Genomic DNA, 27727 nt, shown 5'->3' on the forward strand with positions numbered 1-27727 from the left:
CATTTGGTAAAGACTCTTGGTGCGGTTGTTAATCCGAAAGGCAGTACCTTGAATTGGTAATGTATTCCTTTGAATACAAACCTTAGGTATTTCCTGTGCGATGGGTGTATTGGTATATGGAAATAAGCATCCTTGAGGTCTAAAGTTGCCATGTAGTCGTGCAGCTTTAGCAATGGCAATACTTCTTGTAGTGTGACCATGTGGAAGTGGTCTGATTTGATGAAAGTGTTGACTACTCTGAGGTCTAGGATTGGTCTCAGTGTTTTGTCCTTCTTTGGTATCAGAAAGTACAGTGAGTAAACTCCTGTGTTTATTTGTGTGTTTGGCACTAATTCGATTGCATTCTTTTGCAATAGTGCCTGCACTTCTATCTCTAGGAGATTGGAATGGTGTGTTGTTAAATTTTGTGCTTTTGGTGGTATGTTTGGAGGGAACTGTAGAAATTCTATGCAGTAACCATGTTGGATAATTGCTAGAACCCAAGTGTCTGTAGTGATTTTCTCCCATGCTCTGTAATAATGACCTATTCGTCCCCCCACTGGTGTTGTGTGGAGGGGGTGAGTGACATGTGAGTCACTGTTTAGTAGTAGGGGTTTTGGGGCTTTGGAATCTTCCTCTATTTCTAGGGAATTGCCCTCCTCTATATTGTCCCCGAAAACCTCCTCTATACTGTCCTTGGTAACTGGACGGTGTGGCTTGTGAGGTGCTGGCTTGTGTGCTTTGACCCCGAAACCCCCCTCGAAAGGGCGTTTTACGGAATGAGCTGTAATTCCCTCTGCTCTGCGGGGAGTAGAGTGTGCCCATGGCTTTGGCAGTGTCCGTATCTTTTTTGAGTTTCTCAATTGCTGTGTCCACTTCTGGACCGAACAGTTCTTTTTCATTAAAAGGCATATTGAGAACTGCTTGTTGAATCTCTGGTTTAAATCCAGACGTTCGGAGCCATGCATGCCTTCTGATAGTTACAGATGTATTAATTGTCCGTGCAGCTGTATCTGCAGCGTCCATGGAGGAGCGGATCTGGTTGTTGGAGATGGCCTGTCCCTCCTCAACCAATTGTTTTGCCCTATTTTGGAAGTCTTTGGGCAGATGTTCAATGAGATGTTGCATCTCGTCCCAGTGGGCTCTGTCATAGCGCGCAAGTAGTGCCTGGGAGTTCGCGATGCGCCACTGGTTTGCAGCTTGTGCTGCGACTCTCTTACCAGCTGCATCAAACTTGCGGCTTTCTTTATCTGGGGGTGGTGCATCTCCAGATGTGTGAGAGTTGGCCCTTTTTCTAGCTGCTCCTACAACAACAGAGTCTGGTGGCAGCTGTGTTGTGATGAAAGCCGGGTCCGTAGGAGGCGGCTTATACTTTTTTTCCACCCTTGGTGTGATTGCCCTACTTTTGACCGGGTCCTTAAATATGTCTTTTGCGTGCCGAAGCATACCAGGGAGCATAGGCAGGCTTTGGTAGGAGCTGTGGGTGGAGGAGAGTGTGTTGAACAAGAAATCATCCTCGACCTGTTCTGAGTGGAGGCTTACGTTGTGAAATTGTGCTGCTCTAGCCACCACCTGAGAGTACGCGGTGCTGTCTTCTGGTGGAGATGGTTTTGTAGGGTATGCCTCTGGGCTGTTATCTGACACTGGGGCGTCGTATAGGTCCCATGCGTCCTGGTCTTGGTCACCCTGGCTCATGGTGGTGTGAGCTGGGGAGTGTGATGGCGTTTGTGCTGGTGAAACGTTAATCACGGGCGGAGGAGAGGGTGGTGGTGTAACTCTTTTCACCACTTTTGGTTGTGGTGCTTGTTCCGTCTGGAACTCCAACCTTCTCTTTCTCCTAATGGGGGGAAGGGTGCTTATTTTCCCTGTCCCCTGCTGAATGAAGATACGCTTTTGCGTATGGTCCGCATCAGTTGCTTGTAGCTCTTCCTCAAACCTATGCTTCTGCATTTGGGAGGTTAGCGAGTGCTCTTCTGTATAAGAGCCTGAAGCTGGGTCGCTTGCAGTTTGTTTCGGCATCGAAACTTTGTCTGCGTGTTTTTTCGGCTCCGAGGTGACTTTTTTCCTTTTCGGGGCCGAAACCTCTCGGCGTCGATCTGTTTCGGTGCCGCTGTCTCGGCGTCGAGCCGTGTCCACACCGGCATCTCGGTGTCGAGGCTTGTCTCCAGCACTTTCTCGGTCCCGAGAAGGCTGCGTGCCGGTGTCTCGACCGGAGTCGGACGATCTCGGCACCGTTTGGGCCTTTTTCGGTGCCGACGGTCGGTCACCGATTTTATGGGTTGAGCCATGGCCTGGTGGCAGTGGCGTCCCCTGGGCCTTGTAAATGTTTCTTTGTGTGGTTTTCGACGTCTTACTCACGGTTTGTGTATCGTCGAATCCTTCGGAGTCTGAGTCTTGGATCGAGAAGGTACCTTCCTCTTCCTGTTCCTCGAACTCCCGTCGGGCTGTCGGTGCGGACGCCATTTGAAGTCTTCTGGCTCGACGGTCTCGGAGTGTTTTTCGGGACCGGAACGCACGACAGGCCTCGCAGGTGTCTTCGCTGTGCTCAGGTGACAGGCACAGGTTGCAGACCAAGTGTTGGTCTGTGTAGGGGTATTTATTGTGGCATTTGGGGCAGAAACGGAAAGGGGTCCGTTCCATCGGCGTTCCTCAGCACGCGGTCGGGCCGACCAGGCCCCGACGGAGGATCGAAAAACTACCCCGAAGGGCACCGGAGCTCTTCGATCTTCGATGCGGTGTTGAATGTAAGTACGCCGATCCCGAACGCAACAATACCGACGAAAATCTTCCGAAATTAACTATTTTTTCTGTTCCGAAACTCGGAGCGACAGGAACACGTCCGAACCCGATGGCGGAAAAAAAACAATCGAAGATGGAGTCGACGCCCATGCGCAATGGAGACAAAAGGAGGAGTCACTCGGTCCCGTGACTCGAAAGACTTCTTCGAAGAAAAACAACTTGTAACACTCCGGCCCAACACCAGATGGCGAGCTATTGCAGAACATGCGTATCTACAGCGACAGATGCCATCGAACTCTAAGTTTCTAGGGTTCAGGGTAGCCCTTAAATACTAAATTTAAGGGCGTGTTTAGGTCTGGGGAGTTAGTAGCCAATGGCTACTAGCCCTGAGGGTGGGTACACCCTCTTTGTGCCTCCTCCCAAGGGGAGGGGGTCACAATCCTAACCCTATTGGGGGAATCCTCCATCTGCAAGATGGAGGATTTCTAAAAGTCAGAGTCACCTCAGCTCAGGACACCTTAGGGGCTGTCCTGACTGGCCAGTGACTCCTCCTTGTTTTTCTCATTATCTTCTCCGGCCTTGCCGCCAAAAGTGGGGCCTGGCCGGAGGGGGCGGGCAACTCCACTAGCTGGAGTGTCCTGCTGGGTTGGCACAAAGGAGGTGAGCCTTTGAGGCTCACCGCCAGGTGTGACAATTCCTGCCTGGGGGAGGTGTTAGCATCTCCACCCAGTGCAGGCTTTGTTACTGGCCTCAGAGTGACAAAGGCACTCTCCCCATGGGGCCAGCAACATGTCTCGGTTTGTGGCAGGCTGCTAAAACTAGTCAGCCTACACAGATAGTCGGTTAAGTTTCAGGGGGCACCTCTAAGGTGCCCTCTGGGGTGTATTTTACAATAAAATGTACACTGGCATCAGTGTGCATTTATTGTGCTGAGAAGTTTGATACCAAACTTCCCAGTTTTCAGTGTAGCCATTATGGTGCTGTGGAGTTCGTGTTTGACAAACTCCCAGACCATATACTCTTATGGCTACCCTGCACTTACAATGTCTAAGGTTTTGTTTAGACACTGTAGGGGTACCATGCTCATGCACTGGTACCCTCACCTATGGTATAGTGCACCCTGCCTTAGGGCTGTAAGGCCTGCTAGAGGGGTGTCTTACCTATACTGCATAGGCAGTGAGAGGCTGGCATGGCACCCTGAGGGGAGTGCCATGTCGACTTACTCGTTTTGTCCTCACTAGCACACACAAGCTGGCAAGCAGTGTGTCTGTGCTGAGTGAGAGGTCTCCAGGGTGGCATAAGACATGCTGCAGCCCTTAGAGACCTTCCTTGGCATCAGGGCCCTTGGTACTAGAAGCACCAGTTACAAGGGACTTATCTGGATGCCAGGGTCTGCCAATTGTGGATACAAAAGTACAGGTTAGGGAAAGAACACTGGTGCTGGGGCCTGGTTAGCAGGCCTCAGCACACTTTCAATTGTAAACATAGCATCAGCAAAGGCAAAAAGTCAGGGGGCAACCATGCCAAGGAGGCATTTCCTTACACGCGGGTACTTACCTGCAAGCAGACCGGAACCGGGGCACCCCCTTCTCTCCATTCTAGCCTATGTGTTTTGGGCACCACTTTGAACTCTGCACCTGACCGGCCCTGAGCTGCTGGTGTGGTGACTTTGGGGTTGCTCTGAACCCCCAACGGTGGGCTACCTTGGACCAAGAACTAAGCCCTGTAAGTGTCTTACTTACCTGGTTAACCTAACAAATACTTACCTCCCCTAGGAACTGTGAAAATTGCACTAAGTGTCCACTTTTAAAACGGCTATTTGTGAATAACTTGAAAAGTATACATGCAATTTTGATGATTTGAAGTTCCTAAAGTACTTACCTGCAATACCTTTCGAAGGAGATATTACATGTAGAATTTGAACCTGTGGTTCTTAAAATAAACTAAGAAAAGATATTTTTCTATATAAAAACCTATTGGCTGGATTTGTCTCTGAGTGTGTGTACCTCATTTATTGTCTATGTGTATGTACAACAAATGCTTAACACTACTCCTTGGATAAGCCTACTGCTCGACCACACTACCACAAAATAGAGCATTAGTATTATCTATTTTTACCACTATTTTACCTCGAAGGGGAACCCTTGGACTCTGTGCATGCTATTCCTTACTTTGAAATAGCACATACAGAGCCAACTTCCTACACATACCAATGCAGTATCTCCCACGGTGGTTGGTCTGTGGTATGGCTGAAACTAAAAAGCCCTACCAGACCAAGAGAGCAAAATGCACAACCTAGACAGACCCGCTGTAGGAAGTTGGCTCTGTATGTGCTATTTCAAAGTAAGGAATAGCATGCACAGAGTCCAAGGGTTCCCCTTAGAGGTAAGATAGTGGTAAAAAGAGATAATACTAATGCTCTATTTTGTGGTAGTGTGGTCGAGCAGTAGGCTTATCAAAGGAGTAGTGTTAAGCATTTGTTGTACATACACACAGGCAATAAATGAGGAACACACACAGACAATTCCAGGACAATAGGTTTTTGAATAGAAATGAAAATGTCACTTACCCAGTGTACATCTGTTCGTGGCATCAGTCGCTGAGATTCACATGGTATGCATGAGCTCGCCATCTGGTGTTGGGTCGGAGTGTTACAAGTTGTTTTTCTTCGAAGAAGTGTTTTCGAGTCACGGGACCGAGTGACTCCACCTTCTGTGCTCATTGCGCATGGGCGTCGACTCCATCTTCGATTGTTTTCCCCGCAGAGGGTGAGGTAGGAGTTGTACTATAGTAATAGTGCCCGCGCAATGAAAAATGTAAGTATGTACCTATTAAAGGATTAAGTAATATATATACAAATGTACAAAATTGAAGGTAACTTCTGAACTGCTACAGGCTTCCGGGGAGGTGGGTGGGTCCATGTGAATCTCAGCGACTGATGCCACGAACAGATGTACACTGGGTAAGTGACATTTTCAGTTCGATGGCATCTGTCGCTGTAGATACACATGGTATGCATAGACTAGTAAGCAGTTAGTTCCCCATAAGCGGTGGTTTAGCCTGTAGGAGTAGAAGTTGTCTGAAATAGAGTTCTTAATACAGCTTGACCTACTGTAGCTTGTTGTGCGGATAGCACATCTATACAGTAGTGTTTGGTGAATGTGTGAGGCGTAGACCAAGTGGCTGCCTTACAAATTTCTTGCATTGGGATGTTTCCTAAAAAGGCCATTGAAGCACCTTTTTTCCTTGTTGAATGTGCCCTGGGAGTAATGGGCAGTTGTCTTTTTGCTTTAAGGTAGCAGATTTGGATGCATTTAACTATCCATCTGGCTATACCTTGTTTTGATATTGGGTTACCTGCATGAGGTTTTTGGAATGCAATAAATAGCTGTTTAGTTTTTCTGATGTTCTTCGTTCTGTCAATGTAGTACATTAATGCTCTTTTGACATCTAATGTATGTAGTGCTCTTTCAGCCACAGAATCTGGCTGTGGGAAGAATACTGGTAGTTCTACCGTTTGATTTAGATGGAATGGAGAAATAACTTTTGGTAAAAATTTTGGATTAGGTCGTAGGACGACCTTATTTTTATGTATTTGTATAAAAGGTTCTTGTGTTGTGAACGCTTGAATTTCACTTACTCTTCTTAGAGATGTAATGGCGATGAGAAAGGCAACTTTCCAGGTGAGGAATTGTATTCCGCAAGAGTGCATGGGTTCGAAAGGTGGGCCCATGAGTCTTGTTAGAACCACGTTTAGGTTCCATGAAGGAACAGGTGGTGTTCTTGGTGGTATAATTCTTTTAAGCCCTTCTATGAATGCTTTGATAACTGGTATCCTATACAAGGAAGTTGAATATGTAGTTTGCAGGTATGCAGATATTGCTGCAAGGTGTATTTTAATAGAAGAGAAGGCTAGCTTTGCTTTTTGTAAATGGAGCAAGTAATTTACTATATGTTTTGGAGTTGCCTCTAGTGGTTGTATCTGATTATGATGGCAGTACCAAACAAATCTTTTCCACTTACTTGCGTAGCAGTGTCTAGTGGATGGCCTTCTGGCCTGCTTTATGACTTCCATACACTCTTGGCTAAGTTGTAAGTGTCCGAATTCTAGGATTTCAGGAGCCAGATTGCTAGATTCAGCGATGCTGGGTCCGGGTGTCTGATCTGTTGGTTGTGTTGCGTTAACAGATCTGGTTTGTTGGGCAGTTTGATGTGTGGTACTACAGACAGATCTAGCAGTGTTGTGTACCAGGGTTGTCTTGCCCACGTTGGTGCTATTAAAATGAGTTTGAGTTTGTTTTGACTCAATTTGTTTACTAGGTAAGGAAGGAGAGGGAGAGGAGGAAAAGCGTAAGCAAATATTCCTGACCAGTTCATCCATAGGGCATTGCCTTGGGATTGCTTGTGTGGGTATCTGGACGCGAAGTTTTGGCATTTTGCGTTCTCTTTTGTTGCAAATAAGTCTATTTGTGGTGTTCCCCAGAGTGTGAAGTAGGTGTTCAGAATTTGTGGGTGGATTTCCCATTCGTGGACTTGCTGGTGATCTCGAGAGAGATTGTCTGCCAGCTGATTCTGGATCCCCGGAATAAACTGTGCTATCAGACCAATTTGATGGTGGATTGCCCACTTCCATATTTTTTGAGCTAACAAGCTTAACTGCGTTGAATGTGTTCCTCCTTGTTTGTTTAGATAATACATCGTTGTCATGTTGTCTGTTTTGACAAGGATGTATTTGTGGGTTATGATTGGTTGGAAAGCTTTTAGTGCTTGAAAAACTGCTAATAATTCTAGATGATTTATATGCAGTTTTGTTTGATGTATGTTCCATTGTCCTCTTATGTTGTGTTGATTGAGATGTGCTCCCCACCCTGTCATGGAAGCATCTGTTGTTATTACGTACTGTGGCACTGGGTCTTGGAAAGGCCGCCCTCTGTTTAAATTTATACTGTTCCACCATAGAAGCGATAGGTAAGTTTGGCGGTCTAGCAACACCAGATCTAGAAGGTGACCCTGTGCTTGAGACCACTGTGAGGCTAGGCACTGTTGTAAGGGCCTCATGTGCAGTCTTGCGTTTGGGACAATGGCTATGCATGAGGACATCATGCCTAGGAGCTGTAGTATTGTTCTTGCTTGTATTGTTTGGTTTGGAGACATGTGTTGAATGACCCTGTTGAAATTGTGGATCCTTTGTGGAGTTGGCGTTGCTACTCCTTTTGTTGTGTCTATTATGGCTCCTAGATATTGCTGTACTTTGCTTGGCAGAATGTTTGATTTTGCAAAGTTGACGGTGAACCCTAGATTGTAGAGGGTTTGTATGACTTGATTTGTGTGGTTTGAGCATTGTGTGAGCGAACTGGTTTTGATTAGCCAGTCGTCTAGATACGGGAACACATGTATTTGCTGCCTTCTGATGTGTGCAGCGACTACTGCTAGGCATTTTGTGAATACTCTTGGAGCGGTTGTTAAACCAAAAGGCAATACTTTGAATTGGTAATGTATTCCTTTGAATACAAACCTTAGATATTTCCTGTGTGATTGATGTATTGGTATATGGAAATATGCGTCCTTGAGGTCTAGGGTTGTCATGTAGTCGTGTTTTCTGAGCAATGGTAACACTTCTTGTAGTGTGACCATGTGAAAGTGGTCTGATTTGATGAATGTGTTTACTACCCTGAGGTCTAGAATTGGTCTCAGTGTTTCGTCCTTTTTTGGTATCAAGAAGTACAGTGAATAAACTCCTGTGTTTATTTGTGTGCTTGGTACTAATTCTATTGCATATTTTTGCAGTAGTGCTTGAACTTCTATCTCTAGAAGCTGTGAATGGTATTTTGATAAATTTTGTGATTTTGGTGGTATGTCTGGAGGGAATTGCATGAATTCTATGCAATAACCATGTTGGATAATTGCTAGGACCCATGTGTCTGTAGTTATTTTGTCCCATGCTTCGTAATATTGATGTATCCTCCCCCCCACTGGTGTTGTGTGGGAGGGGTGAGTGACGTGTGAGTCACTGCTTGTTGGTAGTGGTTTTGGGGCTTTGAAATCTTCCTCTATTTCTAGGAAATTGCCCCCCTCTATACTGGCCCCGAAAACCTCCCCTGTACTGTCCCTGGTAGGTGGGCGGTGCGGACTGTGAGGTGCTAGCTTGTGTGGCCTGACCCCGAAACCCTCCTCTAAAAGGTGTTTTGCGGAAGGTGTTATAAGATCCTCTGCTCTGCGGGGAGTAGAGTGCGCCCATGGCCTTTGCAGTGTCAGTGTCCTTCTTGAGCTTTTCTATGGCTGTGTCGACCTCCGGACCGAACAGAAGTTTCTCGTTTACTGGCATGTTAAGCACTGCCTGCTGAATTTCTGGCTTGAATCCAGACGTTCTGAGCCATGCGTGCCTACGGATGGTAACCGACGTATTAATGGTTCTTGCGGCCGTGTCTGCTGCATCCATGGAGGAGCGTATTTGATTGTTGGAAATGTTTTGACCCTCCTCAACAACCTGTTTTGCTCTTTTTTGCAGATCTTTTGGGAGATGTTCAATGAGATGCTGCATCTCATCCCAGTGGGCTCTGTCGTATCGCGCTAGCAGCGCTTGTGAATTTGCGATGCGCCACTGGTTTGCTGCTTGGACAGCAACCCTCTTCCCGGCTGCATCGAACTTCCTACTTTCTTTATCTGGGGGAGGTGCATCCCCAGAAGTGTGTGAGTTTGCCCGTTTTCTGGCAGCCCCTACCACCACAGAGTCTGGTGGCAGCTGAGAGGTGATGAATACAGGGTCCGTAGGAGGCGCCTTATACTTTTTGTCCACCCTAGGCGTCACTGCCCTACTTTTAACTGGCTCCTTGAAAATGTCCTTTGCATGGCGTAGCATGCCTGGGAGCATCGGCAGGCTTTGGTAGGAGCTGTGGGTTGAGGAGAGGGTGTTAAATAAAAAATCATCCTCTACTTGTTCCGAGTGTAGTTCCACATTATGGAATAATGCTGCTCTAGCCACCACTTGTGAGTAGGCTGTGCTGTCTTCCGGTGGTGATGGCCTAGTTGGGTATGTGTCTGGGCTGTTATCAGACACTGGTGCGTCATACAAGTCCCACGCATCCTGATCTTGGTCATCGTGGCTCATGGCGGTGTGAGCTGGCGAATGTGACGGGGTGTAAGTTGGCGAAGCCGGAGTTACAGGTGGAGGCGAGGGAGGAGGTGTTACCTTTTGTGCTGTTTGTTGCTGAGGAGTAAACTGAAGCGTTCTCTTTCGTTTGACAGGTGGAAGGGTACTGATCTTCCCAGTCCCCTGCTGAATAAAGATACGCTTTTGCGTGTGATCCACGTCAGTGGATTGCAGTTCTTGTTCAAATCTATGTTTCTTCATTTGAGAAGACATAGAATGCTCTTCAGTGTAGGAGCCAGAAACAGGGTCTGATGTCGCTTTTTTCGGCTCCGAAAACCCAGTCGATTGTTTTTTCGGCTCCGAGGTAACCTTCCTCTTTTTCTGTGCCGAAAATTCCTGGCCTCTATGGTCTTCGGCGCCACTGTCTCGGCGTCGATCCGTGTCGACACCGAACTCTCGGTGTCGATGCTTCTGTTTAGCACTCTCTCGGTCCCGAGGAGGCTGCGTGCCGGTGTCTCGACCGAAGTCGGACGATCTCGACACTGAATGGGCCTTTTTCGGTGCCGATTGTTGGTCACCGAGAATTTGGGTGGAGCCATGGCCGGTTGGCAGTGGCGTCCCCTGGGCCTTCTTTCCTTTTTTAAGGTTTGATCTCGACGTCTTACTCACAGTTCTTGTAGAGTGTAGCTCGTCGGAGTCTGAGTCCTGGATGGAAAAGGATTCCTCCTGTTCCTCTTCTGTCTCGAACTGTGGACGCTCTTTTGGCGTGGACGCCATCTGGAGTCTTCTCGCTCGACGGTCGCGCAGAGTTTTTCGGGACCGGAACGCCCGACAGGCCTCACAGGATTCTTCGTTGTGCTCGGGTGACAGGCACAGATTACAGACCGAGTGTAGGTCCGTATAAGGATATTTGTTGTGGCATTCGGGGCAGAATCGAAACGGGGTCCGATCCATCGGCGTTGTCCTCCACGCGGTCGGGCCGACTAGGCCCCGACGGGGTGCCGAAATCTACCCCGAAGGGCACCGAGGCGCTTCGATGTTCAACGCGTCGTCGTATGTGTCTATCTCTAACCGGATCGCAACGATACCGTCGAAAATCTTCCGTCTTCAGCTATCTTTCCGTTCCGAAACTCGGAGCGACAGGAACACGTCCGAACCCGATGGCGGAAAGAAAACAATCGAAGATGGAGTCGACGCCCATGCGCAATGAGCACAGAAGGTGGAGTCACTCGGTCCCGTGACTCGAAAACACTTCTTCGAAGAAAAACAACTTGTAACACTCCGACCCAACACCAGATGGCGAGCTCATGCATACCATGTGTATCTACAGCGACAGATGCCATCGAACAATATATTTTCTTAGTTTATTTTAAGAACCACAGGTTCAAATTCTACATGTAATATCTCATTTGAAAGGTATTGCAGGTAAGTACTTTAGGAACTTTGAATAATCACAATAGCATATATACTTTTCAAATAAAACACATAGCTATTTTAAAACTAGACAGTGCAATTTTCACAGTTCCTAGGGGAGGTAAGTAATTGTTAGTTCGTGCAGGTAAGTAAGCCACCTACGGGGTTCAGGTTTGGGTCCAAGGTAGCCCACCATTGGGGGTTCAGAGCAACCCCAAAGTTACCACACCAGCAGCTCAGGGCCGGTCAGGTGCAGAGTTCGAAGTGGTGCCCAAAACACAGGCTTCAATGGAGAAGGGGGTGCCCCGGTTCCAGTCTGCCAGCAGGTAAGTACCCGCGTCTTCGGAGGGCTGACCAGGGGTGTTTTGTAGGGCACCTGGGGGGGGGGGGGGGGGGGACAAGTTAGCACAGAAAGTACACCCTCAGCAGCACAGGGGCGGCCGAGTGCAAACACGTCGGGTTTTCAATTGGAATCAATGGGAGACCAAGGGGTCTCCAGCGATGCAGGCAGGCAAGGGGGGGCTCCTCGGGGTAGCCACCACCTGGGAGAGGGCCTCCTGGGGGTCACTCCTGCACTGGAGTTCTGATCCTTCAGGTCCGGGGAGCTGCGGGTGCAGGGTCTTTTCCAGGCGTCGGGATCTGAGAGTCAGGCAGTCGTGGTCAGGGGGAGCCTCGGGATTCCCTCTGCAGGCATCGCTGTGGGGGCTCAGGGGGGACAACTTTGGTTACTCACAGTCTCGGAGTCGCCGGGGAGTCCTCCCTGAAGTGTTGTTTCTCCACAAGTCGAGCCGGGGGCGTCGGGTGCAGAGTTGCAAGTCTCACGCTTCTGGCGGGAAATGCTGTTGTCTTTAAGTTGCTTCTTTGGAAACAAAGTTGCAGTCTTGGGTGAACAGGGCCGCTGTTCTCGGGAGTTTCTAGGTCCTTTTAGAGCAGGGTAGTCCTCTGAGGATTCAGAGGTCGCTGGTCCTGGGGAAAGCGTCGCTGGAACAGTTTTCTTCCGAAGGGGGGAGACAGGCTGGTAGAGCTGGGGCCAAAGCAGTTGGTGTCTCCGTCTTCTCGGCAGGGTTTTTCAGCTCAGCAGTCTTCTTCTTAGGTTGCAGGAATCCGAGTTCCTTGGTTCTGGGGAGCCCCTAAATACTGAATTTAGGGGTGTTTAGGTCTGGGAGGGCAGTAGCCAATGGCTACCGTCCTGGAGGGTGGCTCCACCCTCTTTGTGCTTCCTCCCTGAGGGGAGGGGGGCACATCCCTAATCCTATGGGGGGAATCCTCCTTCTACAAGATGGAGAATTTCTAAAAGTCAGTCACCTCAGCTAGGACACCTTAGGGGCTGTCCTGACTGGCCAGTGACGACTCCTTGTTTTTCTCATTATCTCTCCTGGACTTGCCGCCAAAAGTGGGGGCTGGGTCCAGGGGGCGGCATCTCCACTAGTTGGAGTGCCCTGGGGCATTGCAACACGAAGCTTGACCCTTTGAAGCTCACTGCTAAGTGTAAAGAAATGGCTCCCTGTTGCAGTTACCCCCCACTTTTTGCCTGATACTGATGCTGACTTGACTGAGAAGTGTGCTGGGACCCTGCTAACCAGGCCCCAGCACCAGTGTTCTTTCACCTAAAATGTACCATTGATCCCACAATTGGCACACCCTGGCATCCAGATAAGTCCCTTGTAACTGGTACCTCTGGTACCAAGGGCCCTGATGCCAGGGAAGGTCTCTAAGGGCTGCAGCATGCATTATGCCACCCTAGAGACCCCTCACTCAGCACAGCCACACTGCTTACAAGCCTGTGTGTGCTAGTGAGACCAAAATGAGTAAGTCGACATGGCACTCCCCTGAGGGTGCCATGCCAGCCTCTCACTGCCTATGCAAATATAGGTCAGTCACCCCTCTAGCAGGCCTTACAGCCCTAAGGCAGGGTGCACTATACCATAGGTGAGGGTACCAGTGCATGAGCATGGTACCCCTACAGTGTCTAAACAAAACCTTAGACATTGTAAGTGCAGGGTAGCCATAAGAGTATATGGTCTGGGAGTTTGTCAAACACGAACTCCACAGCACCATAATGGCTACACTGAAAACTGGGAAGTTTGGTATCAAACTTCTCAGCACAACAAATGCACACTGATGCCAGTGTACATTTTATTGTAAAATACACCACAGAGGGCACCTTAGAGGTGCCCCCTGAAACTTAACCGACTATCTGTGTAGGCTGACTAGTTCCAGCAGCCTGCCACACTAGAGACATGTTGCTGGCCCCATGGGGAGAGTGCCTTTGTCACTCTGAGGCCAGTAACAAAGCCTGCACTGGGTGGAGATGCTAACACCTCCCCCAGGCAGGAGCTGTAACACCTGGCGGTGAGCCTCAAAGGCTCACCCCTTTGTCACAGCCCAGCAGGGCACTCCAGCTTAGTGGAGTTGCCCGCCCCCTCCGGCCACGGCCCCCACTTTTGGCGGCAAGGCTGGAGGGAACAAAGAAAGCAACAAGGAGGAGTCACTGGCCAGTCAGGACAGCCCCTAAGGTGTCCTGAGCTGAAGTGACTAACTTTTAGAAATCCTCCATCTTGCAGATGGAGGATTCCCCCAATAGGGTTAGGATTGTGACCCCCTCCCCTTGGGAGGAGGCACAAAGAGGGTGTACCCACCCTCAGGGCTAGTAGCCATTGGCTACTAACCCCCCAGACCTAAACACGCCCTTAAATTTAGTATTTAAGGGCTACCCTGAACCCTAGAAAATCAGATTCCTGCAACTACAAGAAGGACTGCCTAGCTCAAAACCCCTGCAGAGGAAGACCAGAAGACGACAACTGCCTTGGCTCCAGAAACTCACCGGCCTGTCTCCTGCCTTCCAAAGATCCTGCTCCAGCGACGCCTTCCAAAGGGACCAGCGACCTCGACATCCTCTGAGGACTGCCCCTGCTTCGAAAAGACAAGAAACTCCCGAGGACAGCGGACCTGCTCCAAGAAAGGCTGCAACTTTGTTTCCAGCAGCCTTGAAAGTACCCTGCAACTCCCCGCAAGAAGCGTGAGACTTGCAACACTGCACCCGGCGACCCCGACTCGGCTGGTGGAGATCCAACACCTCAGGAGGGACCCCAGGACTACTCTGATACTGTGAGTACAAAAACCTGTCCCCCCTGAGCACCCACAGCGCCGCCTGCAGAGGGAATCCCGAGGCTTCCCCTGACCGCGACTCCTTGAATCCAAAACCCCGACGCCTGGGAGAGACCCTGCACCCGCAGCCCCCAGGACCTGAAGGACCGGACTTTCACTGGAGAAGTGACCCCCAGGAGTCCCTCTCCTTTGCCCAAGTGGAGGTTTCCCCGAGGAACCCCCCCCTTGCCTGCCTGCAGCGCTGAAGAGATCCCGAGATCTCCCATAGACTAACACTACAAACCCGACGCTTGTTTCTACACTGCACCCGGCCGCCCCCGCGCTGCTGAGGGTGAAATTTCTGTGTGGGCTTGTGTCCCCCCCGGTACCCTACAAAACCCCCCTGGTCTGCCCTCCGAAGACGCGGGTACTTACCTGCAAGCAGACCGGAACCGGGGCACCCCCTTCTCTCTATTCTAGCCTATGTGTTTTGGGCACCACTTTGAACTCTGCACCTGACCAGCCCTGAGCTGCTGGTGTGGTGACTTTGGGGTTGCTCTGAACCCCCAACGGTGGGCTACCTTGGACCAAGAACTGAACCCTGTAAGTGTCTTACTTACCTGGTAAAACTAACAAAAACTTACCTGCCCCAGGAACTGTGAAAATTGCACTGTGTCCACTTTTAAAGTAGCTATTTGTCAATAACTTGAAAAGTATACATGCAATTGAAATGATTCAAAGTTCCTAATGTACTTACCTGCAATACCTTTCAAACAAGATATTACATGTTAAATTTGAACCTGTGGTTCTTAAAATAAACTAAGAAAAGATTTTTCTATACAAAACCTATTGGCTGGATTTGTCTCTGAGTGTGTGTACCTCATTTATTGTCTATGTGTATGTACAACAAATGCTTAACACTACTCCTTGGATAAGCCTACTGCTCGACCACACTACCACAAAATAGAGCATTAGTATTATCTCTTTTTACCACTATTTTACCTCTAAGGGGAACCCTTGGACTCTGTGCATGCTATTCCTTACTTTGAAATAGCACATACAGAGCCAACTTCCTACACTAGGTGTTACAGTTCCTGCAGGGGGGAGGTGTGAAGCACCTCCACCCAGAGGAGGCTTTGTTTCTGTCCTCCGAGAGCACAAAAGCTCTCACCGCATGGGGTCAGAAACTCGTCTCTCAGCAGCAGGCTGGCACAGACCAGTCAGTCCTGCACTGAACAATTGGGTAAAATACAGGGGGTATCTCTAAGATGCCCTCTGTGTGCATTTTTTAATAAATCCAACACTGGCATCAGTGTGGGTTTATTATTCTGAGAAGTTTGATACCAAACTTCCCAGTATTCAGTGTAGCCATTATGGAGCTGTGGAGTTCGTTTTTGACAGACTCCCAGACCATATACTCTTATGGCTACCCTGCACTTACAATGTCTAAGGTTTTGTTTAGACACTGTAGGGGCATAGCGCTCATGTACATATGCCCTCACCTGTGGTATAGTGCACCCTGCCTTAGGGCTGTAAGGCCTGCTAGAGGGGTGACTTACCTATGCCACAGGCAGTGTGAGGTTGGCATGGCACCCTGAGGGGAGTGCCATGTCGACTTACTCGTTTTGTCCCCACCAGCACACACAAGCTGGCACGCAGTGTGTCTGTGCTGAGTGAGGGGTCCCTAGGGTGGCATAAGACATGCTGCAGCCCTTAGAGACCTTCCCTGGCATCAGGGCCCTTGGTACCAGTGGTACCAGTTACAAGGGACTTACCTGGGTGCCAGGGTTGTGCCAATTGTGGAGACAATGGTACATTTTAGGTGAAAGAACACTGGTGCTGGGGCCTGGTTAGCAGGGTCCCAGCACACTTCTCAGTCAAGTCAGCATCAGTATCAGGCAAAAAGTGGGGCTAACTGCAACAGGGAGCCATTTCTTTACACCCGCCAGTCAAAGCAATGGTACTTTGTGAAAGTGCACAGCTGCACACACAGTAGCCTGACAAAACCAGGCCAGGCACTCCACATACCAACTTCAGTAGTGGCCATGGGCCTGGTAGAGTAAGCCATAAGCCTCCTAGAGGCGGATTAATAGCACAATGCGGAGCAGATTTTGATGCAGAGATCCATCAGGAGAGGGTCTGCTTCTGTACTGCATTGTTGGGGTCGAGCCTACATTGCATGCGCTTGCAAGATGCTGTAGTAGTTAGAAAAGGGCTCTGAGCCCCACCCATGTCACGTCAGTGTCTTTCATTGGTTCGTGGGCTTGCCTATTAAAATCTGCTTGCTTTCATTAGTGGAAGGCATGCATACGTCATGCCTTTTCCAGTGATTAGCCCTCCTCAAGTGCAGCGACCAAGGACTGAAAACATACAAGGCTCGTGTTTTTCCCGTCCGGTTTGTGTACTACTTTCTCTTTTTTCGCAGCACACTCGTTTTTTGCCCCATTTAACGAGGCAAGAAAAGTCCAGTTGGGTGTTTACAGGTGCCAATTGCTAACTGAGAAATGAGACCCGTTACATTGCAAATGCTGTTTTTTTTTTTGCCTTATAGAAACCCACAAAGCGCTCACCATCCACCGGATACTCCTGTTGTCCAGGTTTAAACTATGAAGTCTGTTCTGACCTTCTTTGCACTGCCCTATCATTCAAGAGTGAAGTGTGAGGTTTTGTTTGGAGTGAAAGATGTCAGCACCTTCGACAGGAGCGATGTCTATGACCTTGCACTAGTCTGGGAAAGGTGTTATAAGGAGGATGGACCAAGAGGGCAAGGAATTCACTCAACTGGAATATTTTCAAGGTGGGTAGGTGCAATGAACAACCACATTGGTTTGCAAAGGTTACACATCAGGAGGGTGATGAGTTAAGTCATTTCCTGCTGTGATATTCGACAGGATATGGGTGGAAACATGTTGCAAGCCTTTTCTAAAATGGCTCACAACCAGTGATTTGAACAAGGGCAGTTAGTCAGTACAGTAAAAGGTTAACTGTCACATCACATCCATTTTACATTTGCCTGAGAGCAAGGCACTGCTAGGCTAAAAAAAACCAAAGCAAAACACCAACTGGTGCAATGATTCAAACGGTCAGGCACTGCACCACAAACTTGACCTAGCATATAAATTTAATGACAGCCTGCCTGGCCACTGGGATGACATCAACCACCTCAGGAAGAAGATCAAAACAACTAAACTGCTATTGCTGAACTGCCACGTGCAGACTCAGCAAACCTGAATGCAATATACTACCTTGCTGCAGCGACAGGAGGTCTTCACACAGTAGAAGCCTGATCAAAGATGCTCAGGCCCAGAATTTCACACACCTGCCCCAATCAAGCGCCACTAGGAAGACTTTGACCCAGTCAATCGGGATGTTTAGAACTCTGGGAAGGAGAGGTAGCAGGCAGAAGGCATACAGGAGTGACTGCTACAGTGTGATATGTGCCTCAAAACGTTCTAGGGAATGCCAACCCATGAAAGTGCTGACACTGCATATTCATGGTCTGTTAGGTATCGCTGGCTGAGTTAGTCCACTCTGGCAACACAACACGGGAAGCCCTCTGATAGTTCAGCTAGCTCTACTATCAAAGGACCCCAGACCCCACTCCAACTAAAATGCAGTACTACAGGGTGGTGGTGTCCATGAGAATCATCCCTCCATCACCCCCACCTTTTGAATGTTTGCAAAGCCTTCAACCCTAAGTGGATCACTAACAAGGTCACAAGTTGATGTGGACGTAAGTCTCTACTGGACACAAATCGTTTGATGTTCGCCTCTCCTGCTTGGCCTCCCCAAGCCAACAGTGATGAGTCCATCATCAATGTCCACTTTGGGTGGGGTAGGAAGAGGGTCTGCCGCTGGCTCAATTACCACAACTGCAGGTCTTTGGAAGACTCCTCCAACACCCGATAGATTCCGATAGTCTCCCTTGGTGCTGGGCCTTCTGGGACAGAAGGTCCCACTGCAACACACGCCATCTGGCATGCGCTGTGATCAGGATAAAGGATGACAAGCTCTGAAGAATTCTCACTGAGACTCAAGGTAGGGGTTGAAGTATCAGAATCATCCTGCATTCGCTTGTCCAAGGGAAAAGCCTGAAACTAAACCATGTAGCCAGGACAGTTCCTATTAAAGGGATCCTCCACAAAAATCTAATATGACCTTGGCAGGCTGATTGAGAACCCTGTCCCCAATCTCCCTCCCCCACCTCAAGCCCCCACCCCTTCCCTTTAGAAAAAGGGGAAAAAAAAAAGAGAAAGCAGTTATGCGAGGTTTGTCAGAACAGACCGGTGAGCCCATCTTCAACAGCCAGTCATTAAGGTAGGGGGAAGTCTGGCACCACTCAATCTTAGATGGTCAGTGACCACTGTCATCACCTTTATAAACACAGAAAATGTGTCCTGTAAGTTAATCACTATTCAGTCTTTGGGATCCAAGGCAGAAATAATCTGGGTTAAGGGCATTTTGTAATTGTCTTTGAGAAGGAAGGCACTGAGAGGTCAAAGTTCTAGATCAGGACTAAGGCATGGACCATCTGCACAGAAAGAGCAGCCAGTCCCTAGTAGCTAAGCCAGAACCCAATGGCTACTTTAGGCAAAAAAAAGGCTGAACATCAGGCCATAGGACAGTCAGGTGAAGGTGTGTTCTGCTCTGGGCAGCAAGTGTTGTGCAGCTGCAATGGATCAAAAAGAAAAAGGCAGAGCACAACCACATAGGGCAATCTGCAGGATGCATTTGTCACACAAAATGTTTTGCCACCTCTGCAGGAATTGGCAGATTCTCTCTCCTCTACCACCCTCCCCCAGATGCCTGTGCGCCGCTAAAGAATACAAAAGCGCTTTTTTGTGGTTGGTTTTTCTACATTCGATTTTCAGTTTAAAAACTGCCATTTCAGGTGTATTATATATTCAAGTCAGATCATGTGTTTTGCTAAGAAGTTGCACTCCTGGCTTTTTACATGCATTAAAAAGATAATTCTGTCTTCCAACTAGATGTCCCTGAGAACAGAAAGCCCAGCTACATCAAGTATTTATGGAATTCTGGAAGGACGGAGATGGGGGTTAACAATTTGACCTCAAAAACATCTTTAAGATGGACAGAATTATTGAACGAAGCAAAAAAGTAGCAAGAACAGAGGATTAACAAATAATTGCCAAATGATTAAAATACATCAATCATATCCTGATTTTATCCTGTTTCAGGTTAATTAGGCAGTCATTCTAATGTTTCATAAATATAAATGATGATTCAATGATGGAAAAATACTTAAATGAATTGAGGTATTTTAAAAGTTAGTGAATTTAAAAACAGACTGCACTGACATACATTGCTTATTTAGTGACATAGCAAATACAGCCTTCTTTCAAGGCAGCCATATCGGTACTTCAGGACAGCTCCAAACATTACTATGACAGGGTCTCCAAAGAAAAGGTCTAGACTTCGGTTGTCTGGAGGAAAAAAGGTTGGACTGGTTTATTGAACTAAACTAGACTATTGAATCTCACCTGATCGATACACCGCCCTTTGCACTGTAGGATGACTACCTCCAACAGTTTAGCTGCATGGCATTCTGCATCTTCTCCTGCAACTCCTGTTAGAACCTGCAAATGTTGGAAGTGAATGGACGATAATGTTCTTAAAACTAGCAATCAAATATATACACAACTTTCCATACAATTATCTCAATGATACAACTCCGCCTGTAGCTCTAATTTAATTAACCAATATTAAAGGCTACAATTAAAAGTTCTGTAATAAGTGAGCATTTAGAAAAGCAATTCTGCAATACTACAATGTTTCAATACCATATCCTAGTTGGAGATTAAGCCGCTCAGTTAAACTACAAACCTGAAACACAGCCTATCAAAACACAACCTGCATTTGCTAAACTTCAGTTTTAACAGCAAGGTATTTAGACATTTAGACATGTACCTACCTTTTTGCACATACTGTATATCATTTCAAGATATTTTGTATCAGACAGAAGTGTATCTGTATCAACGGTGACATAATTATGCAAGAGAGGCATCATATCTGCATAAAAGGAGAACCCGCCTTTAGTTTCTTGGTGAATTAGTGGCAAATCTGATTACAACAGACAAATAATCCATCTGAGTTGTCATGAGAGAAATATAAAAGCAGATTAACGCAATGAAAAAAAAAAAGAAAAAAAAAAAAAAATAACACACCAGGTCAAATTTAGACATTATGAAAATGTTACCTGGAATAAGTGACTACCAATGTCCCCATCCTAAACTTGTGACTTAATTTAACAGTTTGAAGGACTGTTTCAGGATACTAACACATAATTAGTATCTATAGTGTGTCTCCCCCTTACCAATTCAGATTTTCTTTAAGAACTAGAGCAGAGGATAGTCTTCTCAGAAGTCTAAGAAGAGCATCACTAGCCATTTGTATGTATGATGGAGAAAGGTTAGATACTTGCCTGTACTTAAGATTCTCCATTAATCAAATAGTTCTAAAATTTACAATAAGATGAATAAAAAAAATTATAGTTTTACATACAACACTATTTCAGGAAACTTAGCCTTTGACAACCCCCCCCGCCAAAAAAACAGGACAGTGGTTGTGTGAAGGAGACTAGAAACTTAAAGATAAGGCAACTTGGAACCAAATCTCAGGAGAGATGGCAGGGGAAACAGGACTGAGGAAAGATAACCGTATTGAAAATGTCACTTACCCAGTGTACATCTGTTCGTGGCATCAGTCGCAGTAGATTCGCATGTTCTGCAATAGCTCGCCATCTGGTGTTGGGCCGGAGTGTTACAAGTTGTTTTTCTTCGAAGAAGTCTTTCGAGTCACGGGACCGAGTGACTCCTCCTTTTGTCTCCATTGCGCATGGGCGTCGACTCCATCCTCGATTGTTTTTCCCCGCAGAGGGTGAGGTAGGAGTTGAATTGTAGTAATAGTGCCCATGCAATGGAGTGACTAAGTATGCACTTATTTAAGGTTGAGATGATACATATATAAATAATAGAAGGTAACTTCCAAACTGCTACAGGCTCCCGGGGAGGCGGGTGGGCACATGCGAATCTACTGCGACTGATGCCACGAACAGATGTACACTGGGTAAGTGACATTTTCAGTTCGATGGCATCTGTCGCTGTAGATACGCATGTTCTGCAATAGACTAGTAAGCAGTTATTTCCCCAAAAGCGGTGGATCAGCCTGTAGGAGTGGAAGTAGTCTGAAATAATGTCCTTAATACAGCTTGACCTACTGTGGCTTGTTGTGCGGATAACACGTCTACACAGTAGTGCTTGGTGAATGTGTGAGGCGTAGACCATGTGGCTGCCTTACATATTTCTTGCATTGGGATGTTTCCTAGAAAGGCCATGGTAGCACCTTTCTTTCTGGTTGAGTGTGCCCTTGGTGTAATGGGCAGCTGTCGTTTAGCTTTAAGGTAGCAGATTTGGATGCATTTAACTATCCATCTGGCTATACCTTGTTTTGAAATTGGGTTTCCTGCATGAGGTTTTTGAAATGCAATAAAGAGTTGTTTAGTCTTTCTGATGTTCTTTGTTCTGTCAATGTAATACATTAATGCTCTTTTGACATCTAATGTATGTAGTGCCCTTTCAGCTACGGTATCTGGCTGTGGAAAGAACACCGGAAGTTCCACTGTTTGATTTAGATGGAACGGTGAAATAACCTTTGGCAAAAATTTAGGATTGGTCCTTAGGACGACTTTGTTTTTGTGTAGTTGTATAAAAGGTTCCTGTATAGTAAACGCCTGAATCTCGCTTACTCTTCTCAGGGAAGTAATGGCGATGAGAAATGCCACCTTCCAGGTTAGGAACTGTATGTCGCAGGAGTGCATGGGTTCAAAAGGTGGACCCATAAGTCTAGTTAGGACAACATTTAGGTTCCATGAAGGAACAGGTAGTGTTCTTGGTGGTATAATTCTCCTAAGGCCCTCCATGAATGCTTTAATGACTGGTATTTTATATAGGGAAGTTGAATAGGTAGTCTGCAGGTATGCAGATATTGCTGCAAGGTGAATCTTAATGGAAGAGAAAGCTAGGTTAGATTTTTGTAAGTGAAGCAAGTAACCCACTACATGTTCTGGAGTTGTGTGTAATGGTTGTATTTGATTAATATGGCAGTAGCAAACAAACCTCTTCCATTTACTTGCATAGCAGTGCCTGGTGGATGGCCTTCTTGCTTGTTTTATGACTTCCATACATTCTTGGGTAAGTTGTAAGTGCCCGAATTCTAGGATTTCAGGAGCCAGATTGCTAGATTCAGCGATGCTGGATCTGGGTGTCTGATCTTTTGGTTGTGCTGTGTCAACAGATCTGGCCTGTTGGGCAATTTGATGCAGGGTACCACTGATAGGTCTAGCAGCGTTGTGTACCAGGGTTGCCTTGCCCAAGTTGGTGCTATCAATATGAGTTTGAGTTTGCTTTGACTGAGTTTGTTTACCAGGTAAGGAAGGAGAGGGAGAGGAGGAAAAGCGTAAGCAAATATCCCTGACCAGTTCATCCATAGGGCATTGCCTTGGGATTGTTTGTGTGGGTATCTGGATGCGAAGTTTTGGCATTTTGCGTTCTCCCTTGTCGCAAACAAGTCTATCTGAGGTGTTCCCCAGAGTTTGAAATAAGTGTTCAGTATTTGGGGGTGAATTTCCCATTCGTGGACCTGTTGGTGATCTCGAGAGAGATTGTCTGCGAGTTGATTTTGTATCCCTGGTATAAACTGTGCAATTAGGCGAATTTGGTTGTGAATTGCCCAATGCCAAATTTTTTGTGCTAACATGCTTAACTGCGTGGAGTGCGTCCCTCCCTGCTTGTTTAGATAATACATTGTTGTCATGTTGTCTGTTTTGACGAGAATGTATTTGTGAACTATTATTGGTTGGAAAGCTTTTAGTGCTTGAAAAACTGCAAGAAGTTCTAGGTGATTGATATGCAGTTTTGTTTGATGTACGTTCCATTGTCCTTGTATGCTGTGTTGATCGAGGTGTGCTCCCCACCCTGTCATGGAAGCATCTGTTGTTATTACGTATTGTGGCACTGGGTCTTGGAAAGGCCGCCCCTTGTTTAAATTTATGTTGTTCCACCACAGAAGCGAGAGGTAAGTTTGGCGGTCTATTAACACCAGATCTAGAAGGTGACCCTGTGCTTGAGACCACTGTGATGCTAGGCATTGTTGTAAGGGCCTCATGTGCAGTCTTGCGTTTGGGACAATGGCTATGCATGATGACATCATGCCTAGGAGTTGTAATACCATCTTTGCTTGTATCTTTTGTGTTGGATACATGCGTTGTATGATGGTGTTGAAATTTTGAATTCTTTGTGGACTTGGAGTGGCTACTCCTTTTGATGTGTCTATTATGGCTCCCAGGTATTGTTGTACCTTGCGTGGCCGAATCTTGGATTTTGTGAAATTGACGGTGAACCCTAGTTTGAAGAGGGTTTGTATGATATGATTTGTGTGATTTGAGCACTCTATTAACGAATGGGCCTTGATTAGCCAGTCGTCTAGATATGGGAACACATGTATTTGCTGCCTTCTGATGTGTGCAGCGACTACCGCTAGACATTTGGTAAAGACTCTTGGTGCGGTTGTTAATCCGAAAGGCAGTACCTTGAATTGGTAATGTATTCCTTTGAATACAAACCTTAGGTATTTCCTGTGCGATGGGTGAATTGGTATATGGAAATAAGCATCCTTGAGGTCTAAAGTTGCCATGTAAACGTGCAGCTTTAGCAATGGCAATACTTCTTGTAGTGTGACCATGTGGAAGTGGTCTGATTTGATGAAAGTGTTGACTACTCTGAGGTCTAGGATTGGTCTCAGTGTTTTGTCCTTCTTTGGTATCAGAAAGTACAGTGAGTAAACTCCTGTGTTTATTTGTGTGTTTGGCACTAATTCGATTGCATTCTTTTGCAATAGTGCCTGCACTTCTATCTCTAGGAGATTGGAATGGTGTGTTGTTAAATTTTGTGCTTTTGGTGGTATGTTTGGAGGGAACTGTAGAAATTCTATGCAGTAACCATGTTGGATAATTGCTAGAACCCAAGTGTCTGTAGTGATTTTCTCCCATGCTCTGTAATAATGACCTATTCGTCCCCCCACTGGTGTTGTGTGGAGGGGGTGAGTGACATGTGAGTCACTGTTTAGTAGTAGGGGTTTTGGGGCTTTGGAATCTTCCTCTATTTCTAGGGAATTGCCCTCCTCTATATTGTCCCCGAAAACCTCCTCTATACTGTCCTTGGTAACTGGACGGTGTGGCTTGTGAGGTGCTGGCTTGTGTGCTTTGACCCCGAAACCCCCCTCGAAAGGGCGTTTTACGGAATGAGCTGTAATTCCCTCTGCTCTGCGGGGAGTAGAGTGCGCCCATGGCTTTGGCAGTGTCCGTATCTTTTTTGAGTTTCTCAATCGCTGTGTCCACTTCTGGACCGAACAGTTCTTTTTCATTAAAAGGCATATTGAGAACTGCTTGTTGAATCTCTGGTTTAAATCCAGACGTTCGGAGCCATGCATGCCTTCTGATAGTTACAGATGTATTAATTGTCCGTGCAGCTGTATCTGCAGCGTCCATGGAGGAGCGGATCTGGTTGTTGGAGATGGCCTGTCCCTCTTCAACCACTTGTTTTGCCCTATTTTGGAAGTCTTTGGGCAGATGTTCAATGAGATGTTGCATCTCGTCCCAGTGGGCTCTGTCATAGCGCGCAAGTAGTGCCTGGGAGTTCGCGATGCGCCACTGGTTTGCAGCTTGTGCTGCGACTCTTTTACCAGCTGCATCAAACTTGCGGCTTTCTTTATCTGGGGGTGGTGCATCTCCAGATGTGTGAGAGTTGGCCCTTTTCCTAGCTGCTCCTACAACAACAGAGTCTGGTGGCAGCTGTGTTGTGATGAAAGCCGGGTCTGTAGGAGGCGGCTTATACTTTTTTTCCACCCTTGGTGTGATTGCCCTACTTTTGACCGGGTCCTTAAATATGTCTTTTGCGTGCCGGAGCATACCAGGGAGCATAGGCAGGCTTTGGTAGGAGCTGTGGGTGGAGGAGAGTGTGTTGAACAGGAAATCATCCTCGACCTGTTCTGAGTGGAGGCTTACGTTGTGAAATTGTGCTGCTCTAGCCACCACCTGAGAGTACGCGGTGCTGTCTTCTGGTGGAGATGGTTTTGTAGGGTATGCCTCTGGGCTGTTATCTGACACTGGGGCGTCGTATAGGTCCCATGCGTCCTGGTCTTGGTCACCCTGGCTCATGGTGGTGTGAGCTGGGGAGTGTGATGGCGTTTGTGCTGGTGAAACGTTAATCACGGGCGGAGGAGAGGGTGGTGGTGTAACTCTTTTCACCACTTTGGGTTGTGGTACTTGTTCCGCCTGGAACTCCAACCTTCTCTTTCTCCTAATGGGGGGAAGGGTGCTTATTTTTCCTGTCCCCTGCTGAATGAAGATACGCTTTTGCGTATGGTCCGCATCAGTTGCTTGTAGCTCTTCCTCAAACCTATGCTTCTGCATTTGGGAGGTTAGCGAGTGCTCTTCTGTATAAGAGCCTGAAGCTGGGTCGCTTGCAGTTTGTTTCGGCGTCGAAACTGTGTCTGCGTGTTTTTTCGGCTCCGAGGTGACTTTTTTCCTTTTCGGTGCCGAAACCTCTCGGCGTCGATCTGTTTCGGTGCCGCTGTCTCGGCGTCGAGCCGTGTCCACACCGGCATCTCGGTGTCGAGGCTTGTCTCCAGCACTTTCTCGGTCCCGAGAAGGCTGCGTGCCGGTGTCTCGACCGGAGTCGGACGATCTCGGCACTGTTTGGGCCTTTTTCGGTGCCGACGGTCGGTCACCGATTTTATGGGTTGAGCCATGGCCTGGTGGCAGTGGCGTCCCCTGGGCCTTGTAAATGTTTCTTTGTGTGGTTTTCGACGTCTTACTCACGGTTTGTGTATCGTCGAATCCTTCGGAGTCTGAGTCTTGGATCGAGAAGGTACCTTCCTCTTCCTGTTCCTCGAACTCCCGTTGGGCTGTCGGTGCGGACGCCATTTGAAGTCTTCTGGCTCGACGGTCTCGGAGTGTTTTTCGGGACCGGAACGCACGACAGGCCTCGCAGGTGTCTTCGCTGTGCTCAGGTGACAGGCACAGGTTGCAGACCAAGTGTTGGTCTGTGTAGGGGTATTTATTGTGGCATTTGGGGCAGAAACGGAACGGGGTCCGTTCCATCGGCGTTCCTCAGCACGCGGTCGGGCCGACCAGGCCCCGACGGAGGATCGAAAAACTACCCCGAAGGGCACCGGAGCTCTTCGATCTTCGATGCGGTGTTGAATCTAAGTACGCCGATCCCGAACGCAACAATACCGACGAAAATCTTCCGAAATTAACTATTTTTTCCGTTCCGAAACTCGGAGCGACAGGAACACGTCCGAACCCGATGGCGGAAAAAAAACAATCGAGGATGGAGTCGACGCCCATGCGCAATGGAGACAAAAGGAGGAGTCACTCGGTCCCGTGACTCGAAAGACTTCTTCGAAGAAAAACAACTTGTAACACTCCGGCCCAACACCAGATGGCGAGCTATTGCAGAACATGCGTATCTACAGCGACAGATGCCATCGAACATAATATTATAAGGGAGAAAGACTGGCAACAAAGGACAATGCAATGAGTGGGAGTAAGCCCTTGGAACAAAACATGGTTATTTCTTGCAAAGCCCCCATACCTGACCCCACAGCACCTAGTTTGTGCTAATATGAAGCAATTCATACGGTGAATCTTCCTTTTCTTTGGGGTGGGTAAAAACAGCAATCGGCAGGCAGATTTCTTGCCGCAGTTTAAGAACCACCAAGAGCTACGGCTGTGTCTTGTGAATCAGAATCATCCAAACTCAGGCCCCTATTCTGATTGGGTGAAAGGGCAACCAATCTGATGGCTGGGACAGCAGTCTGGCTTGCCAGTAAATCAAAATCAGTCACAAAGAAGCAGGAATGCTACATGTTACAATGTAATTACATCTTCCTTTGACCAGACGTATCTTTTAAGTCCTATCTAATTATATTTGCCAAGGCGTGTATTAACTCATCTCTTAATAAAAAACACCCCAAAAACATCCACCACGTAAGAAACACTGGGTGCAAAAATAAGTATTGTATATTAATATCTTCAGGACTACTTTGATGTGAATTCTCTAGGTGAGTGTACTGAGGAGCTACATTGGAGGCAAGCACCTCAGTCTTTAATCAGTCATTGGATTTTACAGGGTCATCTCACTGAATATTACCAAGAGGCAGGCAAATGTGTGTATGACATTTTAAGATCGGTTTTTACTGACACTGCCCAACTCCTGCAGCAGCAAGAGGGTAACAAAAAGAGGAACACACTGAGGGTCAGGACCTGCAACCAACATAGAATGGTTTAGATCTCACTTGTTATGAGCAGGACTCATTTAAAACCTGAACTAAGGAAAG

The 27727-nt window shown here is 47.4% G+C and overlaps 1 protein-coding gene across 2 annotated transcripts in view; it reads right to left on the bottom strand.

Moving 5' to 3' along the window:
- The window catches only part of IPO7 (importin 7), a 351366-nt gene that overhangs the window by 181912 nt on the left and 141727 nt on the right, over window positions 1-27727 (bottom strand). For both annotated transcript variants that reach the window (XM_069223632.1, XM_069223633.1), the window contains 2 exons: window positions 20241-20338; window positions 19810-19905 (listed from right to left, as the gene is read on the bottom strand). In XM_069223632.1, coding sequence (XP_069079733.1) covers window positions 19810-19905; window positions 20241-20338 — 194 coding nt within the window. The remainder of the gene's footprint in view (window positions 1-19809; window positions 19906-20240; window positions 20339-27727) is intronic.

The sequence above is a fragment of the Pleurodeles waltl genome, chromosome 3_1 (assembly GCF_031143425.1).
Source record: "Pleurodeles waltl isolate 20211129_DDA chromosome 3_1, aPleWal1.hap1.20221129, whole genome shotgun sequence".
Lineage (NCBI taxonomy): Eukaryota > Metazoa > Chordata > Amphibia > Caudata > Salamandridae > Pleurodeles > Pleurodeles waltl.